Source organism: Myxine glutinosa, chromosome 9, assembly GCF_964187855.1.
Source record: "Myxine glutinosa chromosome 9, kmMyxGlut1.1, whole genome shotgun sequence".
NCBI classification, from domain to species: Eukaryota; Metazoa; Chordata; class Myxini; order Myxiniformes; family Myxinidae; genus Myxine; species Myxine glutinosa.
The window spans coordinates 84820480-84832986 of record NC_136269.1 but is presented as its reverse complement, the minus strand read 5'-3'; the positions used below and the strand labels follow the sequence as shown (position 1 = coordinate 84832986).

At 50.8% G+C, this 12507-nt stretch overlaps 1 protein-coding gene across 1 annotated transcript in view; it reads right to left on the bottom strand.

Annotated features, from left to right (window-relative positions):
- WDR59 (WD repeat domain 59) overlaps positions 1 to 12092 on the bottom strand; it is a 74758-nt gene extending 62666 nt beyond the window's left edge. Inside the window, 3 exon segments of the mRNA XM_068128906.2 lie at positions 8089 to 8138; positions 11391 to 11454; positions 12024 to 12092. Coding sequence (XP_067985007.1) covers positions 8089 to 8138; positions 11391 to 11444 — 104 coding nt within the window. The 5' untranslated portion in view covers positions 11445 to 11454; positions 12024 to 12092.
- Between the last annotated feature and the right edge of the window lie 415 nt (positions 12093 to 12507).

Below are 12507 nucleotides of genomic sequence, written 5' to 3'. Positions count from 1 at the left end.
AGGTGAAGGTCATTTGGTCCAACTATGCAAAGCACCATATTCATGCTGCACAATTCCCACTTAGAACATATACAACAAAGGAATTATACAACAAACCACCAAGCAGAAAATTTGTAAAAAGTAGCAATACACAATGACTCAAATTCTAAAAGGAAAATATGTGATCTTTAATGTTTAGAACATTGAAACCTCAACTTTAAGTGCAGAAAGGCAGATTTTAGTAATTACTAAAATTACTAAATCAACTGCAATTGCTTATTTCTTGGGCCCTTCCCACATTATTGTGCAGTAGACTGGGTAAGCTATTTTGCCCAAGTCTTTCATTAACCGACTAGCAAGACCTGACATTCAACTGAAGCCGATTAAGGTAGGAATTTGTAATTTGTTCAAGGTGATGGAATCTTTAACACTCACCAACGACCAGTGCTAGGAAATGGGCCGCCTTGTTTAACATTCATGAGGGACAGCACATACAATGATACATTGCCCTGCATGTGAAACATCAGGTTGACAGTTTATATCTGGGTCGAGATTTGATTTGAGTGCACATATCTGATCTTGGTTATCCCGCCAGGCCTAACACGTATGGTTTCAATGACTGTGCAAATACGATGCTCAAAAGTAGTCGTCTTCTGAACCCCATGAAATGAAATATTTTCCCCAGATCAGGTTGGCCTTGCATGTGTGGGGGATTTCATTGAATTCCCTATCCTGATGGTGGCAGCAGTGACACACTGTGACCCATTTCCAGTCCTGGCGACTAACTGTCTGACTTTGGAGGATCTGTTATCATAATATTATATGCATGTTTGACCTTGCAAAACATTCTTTCCCTATGAGGCTTTGACTTGCCAACTTCGTACAATTTCTCTCCGAGGCGGCAGTCTGTGTCTTTGAGTTCCTTTGTCCGAGAGGAAAGTATATTAAGCCAACTATGGGTTGTTGCTCGCTGAGATGTTGGTGTGGGCTGTGCATGATTGTAATGACTGTGATGTCATCCATAGTGGTGTTACTATCTTACACGCCACTTCAGCATCTCCCATGCATGTATTATTTTTATAATTAATAAATCTCTTGTACACTGTCCGAGTTTGAGACGAGGTGCTTATAAAACCCACGACAGATGGCGACAAGGATGGGATCCAGCCCGGAGGGGGTGTGGAGGGGGGGGGGGTGGGAGAGATGGTGTCGTGGCTCTGTGGTGGCAAGGTGTCTGGGAACCCACTAAAAGGTGAGAACTTTCTCGTCTCGGTAGTACGATGAAATTGCCACCATTGAGTAAAGGATCCCGTCTTGGCTTTATCTCCGGCACGGATCCGAATAACAGTTAAAGGGGAACGGACAGGGTGCAGAGATTTGTGAAGGATAAGGGTGGGTACAAGTGGCTTGGGGCCTGAGCACTTGTGAGCGTTTCCAGGGGGCTTGAATAGCCTGGACACTCAAGACGCACTGTGAGTGTTTCAAAGAGGCATCCTTGAAAGCAGGTCTGGACACTTGCATGCGTGGAGGTCTGGAGGGAGTGTCACAATTGGATGCGATGCGAGTGTCTCTTTAAGGGACAGGTGGTACCTGTACACTTGGATGCTTGTTACACTCTGCCTTGAAGACCTGAATGACGGCAACACTCTACGGGTATTGCCGTGCACCAGTCAGTGGGTGAGGGACACATAAGGAGCACCCCCCATAACCTAACGGGTTGCGGAGTAAGGGAGGAAATACCAGTAAGATATGTAATGGACAAGGAAAATCTGGTGAAAGGAGAAGAAAAATGATCACCAAATCGAAGGTACACTGGGAGCCATTCGGCTGGTGGGCTGAGAGATTTCTCCGTCGAGGGGATCGATCATAAGAGAAGTGTAAAAGATGCTGCAGGCAGCACGATACGTATTTATAGCAGGGGATTCAGTCGGATCGGGCACTCAAATTAAAAGAGAGACTTTGAAGGTCGAGGTGGAGAAGGGTTTCCATGTGAACAGCACTTGGCCATGGGTGAGTAGTCATAAGCGAAGACAAGAAGCATGAAGTCAGAGGAGGCCTCTCCAAGTCTGGGAACAAGGTACGGCACATTGATTCATGCATTCAGGTGATTCATGTAAAGCTAAGTGTCTTGCTACCCAAGTTAGCCGAACCCAGCTCGTTCTCTAATGAATGTGAGCTTAAATGTATGGATTCGCGAATACAGTATTAGCAATTGTTTAGGTTAGCTACCAATAAAATGGATCTGTGAGATGGTGTGTTTTGGGTCTTCGGGATATGAAGGATCGTCTAAGGTCTGAGGAGTCTCAGCAGTCAGAATGTAATTAATCGGTGTTGATTTTATTTGAAGAAGAAGAAGACGTTTTTAGTCGCATATAAACATATCCTCGTGCGCTGGTTAACTACAAGTCCGGATATGCAGAGCGTCGCATTAAGGTTGGCCGTACGTCGGGTTAAGGTTGGCTGCATTTTGGGATTGAATGGTCGTGATTGGATCACACGACTCCACTGCAAACAGTGCGCGGTGGTCAGGAGCACGTGAGCATTCGCGCTGGACTTGCAATGGTCTCACGCTAAGCAATAGAACGAGCGGCTGTCGGGTGGGAGGTGTTTTTGGCCTCCACCTTCCTCCCTCGCACGGATCAGCAGGTGATCACGTGAACAGTCTGGTTCCCATGGCAACGAGCCACAACCCAGCGGGGAATCACGAGAAAAAATGAATGCGCATTTTATTTGCTGTGTATTCGGGCCAGAAGCAGGATGGTCACTTGCCCTGGCCCGTGCATGGAGTTATGTTTTCAATTAATCTCCCGCGCACTAAAAATTGTAATGAGCATTAGATGCTACAGTATGATTGGCAGACCATGGACTATCAATGGGGAACCATGCGTGATGCACACGTTACAGGTGTGCTGTTGATGTGGCGGCCGCTGGGGTTGGTCACGTGGGATGCGAGTTAATAAATGTGCGATCGGCTTTGGCCTCACGTTGAATACAAAAATAGGAACGTGGCAATTGGGAGAGACGTGTAGGGCGAGTCGCCCTAGGAGCCATCGTTCAACGGCGAGCATACGTAATACGTAGATGGGCTGCAGGAACGTACGTACCGAAGTACTTTGTGGGGTATCGTTTCAAAGCATGACATCTTGCATTTCAGACTGCATGGGACAGAGCTAGCTATCATCGACTTTGCAATGTGACGAGTGCGACAAAATTGTAATGAAGTTAAATACATTTACGTAAATTTGGGTTGAGTCCCGCGACAGACGGGATGGGGACACCTGTGGGGCGTCGACCCGAGACAGGTGTGGAGATGAGTGGCTGGATGGAAGGCTGTGGGGTGGCATCATTGGCTGACGGGTGCGGCTGTGCTGCTGGTGCAGTTTCCCCTGAGAGTTAGGACAGAATTCACTATTTGTACGAAGGGTGCCATTGATAGCTACGAAAGGTGCCAGATTTTTTTTAAATGCTGTGAAAAAACATAGGTACATCACGGATGATGACGGTTGTAGTGAAGTTTCATCAAACATGTGTGTAGGTTCTGAGAAAAAAGCAAATACCTATTTTGGGGGGCAAGCCCACCATAGACCCCCAAAGGGGCAGACATTTTTTTAATGCCATGAACAAACTTTGGTACATAACGGGTGGTGAAGGTTGTGGTGAAGTTTTATCGAAATTGTGTGTGTAGTTTCAGAGAAGAAAGCAAATATCTATTTGGGGGCGGGTCAAACCTGGACCCACTTTGACCCACCTTTTTTTTGTATACTGAATCGAGCCTCGTGAAAGAGCTGACAACCGCGAGGGAAAGACAGCACAGGGGGACTGCGAGGGAAGGACAGCACAGGGGGACCACGAGGGAAAGACAGCACAGGGGGACCGCGAGGGAAAGACAGTACAGGGGGACCGCGAGGGAAAGACAGTACAGGGGGAACGCGAGGGAAAGACAGCACAGGGGGACCACGAGGGAAAGACAGTACAGGGGGACCACGAGGGAAGGACAGTACAGGGGGACCGCGAGGGAAAGACAGCACAGGGGGACCGCGAGGGAAAGACAGCACAGGGGGACCGCGAGGGAAAGACAGCACAGGGGGACCGCGAGGGAAAGACAGCACAGGGGGACCGCGAGGGAAAGACAGCACAGGGGGACCGCGAGGGAAGGACAGCACAGGGGGACCACGAGGGAAAGACAGCACAGGGGGACCACGAGGGAAAGACAGCACAGGGGGACCACGAGGGAAAGACAGCACAGGGGTACCGCGAGGGAAAGACAGCACAGGGGTACCGCAAGGGAAAGACAGTACAGGGGGACCGCGAGGGAAAGACAGTACAGGGGGACCGCGAGGGAAAGACAGTACAGGGGGACCGTGAGGGAAAGACAGTACAGGGGGACCCCGAGGGAAAGACAGTACAGGGGGACCCCGAGGGAAACACAGTACAGGGGGACGCGAGGGAAAGACAGTACAGGGGGACCCCGAGGGAAAGACAGTACAGGGGGACCCCGAGGGAAAGACAGTACAGGGGGACCCCGAGGGAAAGACAGCACAGGGGGACCACGAGGGAAGGACAGTACAGGGGGACCACGAGGGAAAGACAGCACAGGGGGACCGCGAGGGAAAGACAGTACAGGGGGACCGCGAGGGAATGACAGCACAGGGGGACCGCGAGGGAAGGACAGCACAGGGGGACCGCGAGGGAAAGACAGCACAGGGGGACCGCGAGGGAAAGACAGTACAGGGGGACCGCGAGGGAAAGACAGTACAGGGGGACCGCGAGGGAAAGACAGTACAGGGGGACCGTGAGGGAAAGACAGTACAGGGGGACCGCGAGGGAAAGACAGTACAGGGGGACCGCGAGGGAAAGACAGCGACCGGAAAGACAAAGACCTTAGACCCCTAAAGGGGCAGATTTTGTTAATGCCGTGAAGAAACTTTGGTACATCACGGAAGATGAAGGTTGTGGTGAAGTTTCATCAAACGTGTGTGTCAGTTCTGAGAAAAAAGCAAATACCTATTTTGGGGGGCAAGCCCCCAAATAGACCACCTTAGACCCCAATTTTTTTAATGCCAGGAACAAACTTCGGTACAACACGGGTGATTAAGGTTGTGGTCAAGTTTAATCAGAATTGCATGTATAGTTTCTGAGAAGAAAGCAAACAATGATTTTGGGGGGCAACCCCACCATAGACCCCAAAGGGCCAGACTTTTTTTTAATGCCATGAAAAAACTTTGGTACATCACGGGTGGTGAAGGTTGTGGTGAACTTTCATCGAAATTTTGTGAGTAGTTTCAGAGAGAGAGAGAGAGAGAGAGAGAGAGACAACCTTTAGAGGCCATTTTTCCCCGCAGAGCAGGGGTTGGCCTTTTTTGGGCACTGTGGTCCCCTTTTTGAAGCAATGTTTTATGGCCGGATGCCCTTCCTGCCACCAACCATGTTAGTCACCTTTTGCTACACACAGGGAATTACCAGTGAACTGGTACTCACTTTGCCGACCTCAGAAGGATGACAGGCTGAGTCAACCCACCTGGCGTTAATTCAGCGATCAACCCGGATTCGAACCCAGGATCCCAGGATCCCAAGCCGGCACCCTAACCGCTAGGCCAACACTCAGAGAAGAAAGCAAATATCTATTTTGGGGGTGGGGGGGGGGGTGGGGGGGGGGCGAGGGGTTAAACCTGGACCCACTTTGGCCCACCTTAGACCCCTAAAAAAATTTAATGCCGTGAAAAAACTTTGGTACATCACGGGTGATGAAGGTTGTGGTGAAATTTCATCAAAATCATGTGTGTAGTTTCAGCGAAGAAAGCAAATATCTATTTTTTGGGGTTGGGGGGGGGGGGGGGGTCAAACCTGGACCCACTTTGACCCACCTTAGACCCCCCCCCCCCAAAGGGGCAGATATAATTAATGCCGTGAACAAACTTTGGTACATCACGGGTGATGAAGGCTGTGGTGAAATTTCATCAAGATCGTGTGTGTAGTTCCAGATGAAAAAGCAAATTCCTATTTTTGGGGGGGGGGGGTTAGGGGGGGGTCAAACCTGGATCCACTTTGACCCCCAGGAGACCCCCTTAGACCCTGACTCTTTTAATGCCATGAACAAACTTTAGTCACAACACAACAAATATAATTTGTACAAAATTTGGTCGCAATCCCATCAGCGGTTTCGGAGAAGAAGTTTCAAGTGTTTACGGATGGACAGACGGACGACGCGCCATCGCATAAGCTCCCCCGAACTTCGTTCCAGGTGAGCTAAAAAACTAGAACGTCACTCTTCAATAACCACCTTTAGAGGCCATTTTTCCCCGCAAAGCGGGGGTTGGCCTTTTTCGGGAACCATGGTTGTTGTTGTTTTTCGGTCCCCTTTTTGAAGCAATGTTTTACGGCCGGATGCCCTTCCTGACGCCAACCCTTTTTGCCGCCTTTAACGACAAGCAGGGAATAAGCAGGGAACAAGCAGGGAACTCTTCAATGTCAAACGATATACCTTCGCCCACGTTATTATATCAATATACATACAATGCCTTCAGAAAGTATTCACACCCCTTGACTGTTTTCACATTTTGTTGTGTTGCAGCCTGAATTTAAAATGGAATAAATTGAGATTTGTTTTTTTCTCTGATCTACACATAATGTCAAAGTAATGTCAAAGTAGATTCTTTTACTTTTTCGAAATTTTTACAAAACAATTAAAAATGAAATACATAAATATCTAATTTACATAATAATTCAACCCCGTGCGTCAATACTTCGTAGAAGCGCCTTTGGCAGTGACTACAGCTTCGAGACTTCTTGCGTATGTCTGTATAAGCTTTGCACGTCTCAATTTGGAGAGTTTCTCCCATTCTTCCTTGCAGATTTGCTCAAGCTCTGTCATGTTGGATGGGGAGCGTCAGTGAACAGCAATCATCAGGTCTTTCCATGGATTATCAATCGGATTCAAGTCTGGCCTTTAGCTAGGCCACCCAAGAATTTTCATGTTCTTGTTCTGAAGCCATTCCAGTGTTGCTGTGGCTGTATGCTTGGGGTTGTTGTCCTGTTGGAATGTAAATTTTCACCACAGTTTAAGGTCTTTTGCACTCTGAAGCAGGTTCTCCTCAAGGATTTGCCTGTATTTGGTTCCATTCATTTTTGTCTCAATCCTTTAAAGTCTCCCAGTCCCTGCCACTAAAAAGCATCCCCAAAGAATGATGCTGCCATCACCATGCTTCACGGTAGGGATGGCGTTAGATGGGTGATCAGATGTGCTCGGTTTCCACCAGACTTAGCACCTTGCATTCAGGCCGAAGAGTTCAATTTCCATCTCATCAAACCACATAATATTTTGTGTCGTGCTCTCAGTCTTTCACATGCATTTTTGCAAACTCCAGGCATGCTGTCATGTGCCTTTTTCTCAGGAGTGGCTTCCATGTAATTTTTTTTTAATTTCACTGACATTATGGGGTACTTTTTGTAGACCAGTGAGAAATTTTAATGTATTCCATTTTAAATCCAGGCTGCAACAACAAAATGTGAAAAAAGTCAAGGAGTGTGAATACTTTCTGAAGGCACTGTACTTGTACCAAGTTTATTATGTTGACTTAAATCCCTTGAGCTGTTCTTAATTATCACATTTTTACTTGACATGACCTCTGACCTTTGTTGCTGAAATCTAATCAGTTAATCTTTTCATCATAATATATACTTATACCAAGTTTGGTCAAAATCCCATTACTGGTTATGAAGTTGGTGCAGCAACATAATTTTTACCATATGGGACCTCTGACCTTTGACCTCTTGACCCCATAATCTAATCAGTTCATCTTTGCATCATTATACCACTTGTACCAAGTTTGACTTAGATCCCTTCAGCTGTTCTTAAGTTATAGTGGGAATCGACGGACGACGGACAACGGACAACCTGAAAACATAATGCCGCCAGCGACTTCGTCAGCCGAAGAAAAAAAAAAATACCCATTATACCCTTGTGGCAATGACAAAAAACAGGCCGCAGAGGTTGGATTTGGATACAAACTATGAAGCATTATTTTTCACCCTTGTGATTAAAAAGTCCTCCACTGACAATGTACCAATGTATTTTGTTTCCAATGCAACAAACTGGTTTCCTCGACTTACCCAGACAAAACTGCAGTCTGGCCTGCAAAGTCAATGGACATCGCAGTTGCCTAAGAATAGAAACATCACATTGAATACTGCACTTACAACTTACGACATTACAGGGACAGAAACATACAAGTTTTACATCACAATGAAGAAATATCATCGAATTAAAAATTGCTGTTGTTACAGAAGCACACACCTAATTTTAAAATGTCATACAAAAACTGAAACCCATTCATACCCACTGGGATTTAACATGTATCATGAACAGAACCTGTATAGAGTTTGTGTTGGAAGGACCTGGTAATCGATCCACGAAATGAAGACCTCTTTGGTCTCAGTAAATAGAAAATAAAACCTGCAACTAACTTACAAGGGCACAAGTTATACCTGCAGTTACACCAGGTGAGAGCCCCTAACCTCCAACAGATCACAGCCCCAGACCGCCGACGGACAAGAGCCCCCGACCTCTACCGCACTAGAGCCCCCGACCACTACCAGTAGCACCCCCCTGATCTCTACCGGACAGGAGCTCCCCTGACCTCTACGGGACAGGAGCCCCCCTGACCTCTACGGGACAGGAGCCCCCCTGACCTCTACGGGACAGGAGCCCCCCTGACCTCTACGGGACAGGAGCCCCCCTGACCTCTACGGGACAGGAGCCCCCCTGACCTCTACGGGACAGGAGCCCCCCTGACCTCTACGGGACAGGAGCCCCCCTGACCTCTATGGGACAGGAGCCCCCCTGACCTCTATGGGACAGGAGCCCCCCTGACCTCTACCGGACAGGAGCCCCCCTGACCTCTACCGGACAGGAGCCCCCTGACCTCTGCCGGACAGGAGCCGCCTTGACCTCTGCCGGACAGGAGCCCCCCTGACCTCTACCGGACAGGAGCCCCCCTGACCTCTACCGGACAGGAGCCCCCCTGACCTCTACGGGACAGGAGCCCCCCTGACCTCTACGGGACAGGAGCCCCCCTGACCTCTACGGGACAGGAGCCCCCCTGACCTCTACGGGACAGGAGCCCCCCTGACCTCTACGGGACAGGAGCCCCCCTGACCTCTACGGGACAGGAGCCCCCCTGACCTCTATGGGACAGGAGCCCCCCTGACCTCTATGGGACAGGAGCCCCCCTGACCTCTACCGGACAGGAGCCCCCCTGACCTCTACCGGACAGGAGCCCCCTGACCTCTGCCGGACAGGAGCCCCCCTGACCTCTACCGGACAGGAGCCCCCCTGACCTCTACCGGACAGGAGCCCCCCTGACCTCTACCGGACAGGAGCCCCCCTGACCTCTACCGGACAGGAGCCCCCCTGACCTCTACCGGACAGGAGCCCCCCTGACCTCTACCGGACAGGAGCCCCCCTGACCTCTACCGGACAGGAGCCCCCCTGACCTCTACCGGACAGGAACCTCCCTGACCGCCACCGGACAGGAACCTCCCTGACCTCTACCGGACAGGAACCTCCCTGACCGCCACCGGACAGGAGCCCCCCTGACCTCTACCGGACAGGAACCTCCCTGACCGCCACCGGACAGGAGCCCCCCTGACCTCTACCGGACAGGAACCTCCCTGACCGCCACCGGACAGGAGCCCCCCTGACCTCTACCGGACAGGAACCTCCCTGACCGCCACCGGACAGGAGCCCCCCTGACCGCCACCGGACAGGAGCCCCCCTGACCGCCACCGGACAGGAGCCCCCCTGACCTCTACCGGACAGGAGCCCCCCTGACCTCTACCGGACAGGAGCCCCCCTGACCTCTACCGGACAGGAGCCCCCCTGACCTCTACCGGACAGGAACCTCCCTGACCGCCACCGGACAGGAGCCCCCCTGACCTCCACCGGACAGGAGCCCCCCTGACCTCCACCGGACAGGAGCCCCCCTGAACTCCACCGGACAGGAGCCCCCCTGACCTCCACCGGACAGGAGCCCCCCTGACCTCTACCGGACAGGAGCCCCCCTGACCTCTGCCGGACAGGAGCCCCCTGACGTCTGCCGGACAGGAGCCCCCCTGACCTCCGCCGGACAGGAGCCGCCTTGACCTCCGCCGGACAGGAGCCCCCCTGACCTCCGCCGGACAGGAGCCCCCCTGACCTCCGCCGGACAGGAGCCCCCCTGACCTCCACCGGACAGGAGCCCCCCTGACCTCCACCGGACAGGAGCCCCCCTGACCTCTACCGGACAGGAGCCCCCCTGACCTCTACCGGACAGGAGCCCCCCTGACCTCTACCGGACAGGAACCTCCCTGACCGCCACTGGACAGGAGCCCCCCTGACCTCTACCGGACAGGAACCTCCCTGACCGCCACCGGACAGGAGCCCCCCTGACCTCTACCGGACAGGAACCTCCCTGACCGCCACCAGACAGGAGCCCCCCTGACCTCTACCGGACAGGAGCCCCCCTGACCTCTACCGGACAGGAGCCCCCCTGACCTCTACGGGACAGGAGCCCCCCTGACCTCTACCGGACAGGAGCCCCCCTGACCTCTACGGGACAGGAGCCCCCCTGACCTCTACCGGACAGGAGCCCCCCTGACCTCTACCGGACAGGAGCCCCCCTGACCTCTACCGGACAGGAGCCCCCCTGACCTCTACCGGACAGGAGACCCCCTGACCTCTACCGGACAGGAGCCCCCCTGACCTCTACCGGACAGGAGCCCCCCTGACCTCTACCGGACAGGAGCCCCCCTGACCTCCGCCGGACAGGAGCCCCCCTGACCTCCGCCGGACAGGAGCCGCCTTGACCTCTGCCGGACAGGAGCCCCCCTGACCTCTACCGGACAGGAGCCCCCCTGACCTCTACCGGACAGGAGCCCCCCTGACCGCTACCGGACAGGAACCCCCCTGACCTCTACCGGACAGGAGCCCCCCTGACCTCTACCGGACAGGAACCTCCCTGACCGCCACCGGACAGGAACCTCCCTGACCGCCACCGGACAGGAGCCCCCCTGACCTCTACCGGACAGGAGCCCCCCTGACCTCTACCGGACAGGAGCCCCCCTGACCTCTACCGGACAGGAGCCCCCCTGACCTCCACCGGACAGGAGCCCCCCTGACCGCCACCGGACTGGAGCCCCCGACCGCCACTGGAATGGAGCCCCTTAAGCTCTACCGGGCGAGAGCCCCGAGCGCTACTACTAGTACTACACTGGGCGAGAGCCTGTGGTGGACAAACTGCATTGGCATTCCCCATACATTAACATTGACGTTACGTCATTACATTATGTACTCGCATTTTAAGGTCTGCATACCCCCATGATGGTTCTTCATTTTAACACAAATAACCCCAAACAGGAAACTTGTGGCATATTACCTTTGCGTCACGATATTCCGCCACGACATTCTCACTGCTCCAGCGCGCCGCCATTTCTGATGTCCTGTGATCAGTGATGTTGACAGATTGAGATTATTATTGTGAGAATTTAAACCTTTGGAAGTCTTTAATACGTTTATTGAACAATTTGAGGTCTACGTTAAATATATCCAAACAATGGTTACTTTACAGCATATTATGATTATGAGCGACACGGACGCAAGTTAATCGCTCTAGCCAGGGATCTGCACAGTTACCAAGCAGCTACCTAGCGCTTGCCAAGCAAGCCGTTCCGTATTAACGATTTACAATGGAGTGCTTTAGCGCTCTCCAAGAAATTGGTAACCAAACAGTGAACACACACCTGGATTTATTAACAACAATCATATTTCACATCTATGTATCTATCGTTTTAAGTCGAGTATCGATTTCTAACACCAGGTATTAATGAGGTTATTGGTTTAGATTTGTAAACAAAATTTTTTGTATGAAGCGAAAAACTATAGTATCGCTAAATACTGTGTAGCAGAGAACACCTCAAAGGAATTCGTCAAAAATACGCAATTATTGTTCTACGTAAAAGTAAAATTAAAAAACAGAATGAATGATAAATATAATAAAAATCATAAAGACCTTCGAGGGCTGAAGCAACTAGGCCAAAGGATGTTTAATATTTTTGTCCTGTGCACGCCTCGTCGATTATCTATATCACACCTTATAATGTGTCTGAACATGATGACAATGATCAGTAAATATATAGTACTGCATTTACCTTCTATGTTAATGATGCAGAATATTATATTTTCGAAATTTGGTTATAATAAACATGCAAGACTAAACAGTGCAATTTCCTTATACACCGCTCCCAAAGACGTCCTTTTTATTAGATTCAGAACCTTTTGTTATCTTTAACCCAACGTACCAAATTAATGAAAAAAACCAAAGTAAAGACAAACGTTGAAGAATGTTTATTAAAGTAATCAAAGTGAACCGTATCAAGCACTGGCTGCCGACTGATTAAGCCGAAAAAAATGTACGGTACGGTATTAGTACATTAATTGTCCATGTTTATATTGAACATTAAAGTTTAATTAAAAGTCGATATGTAAAACGCGAT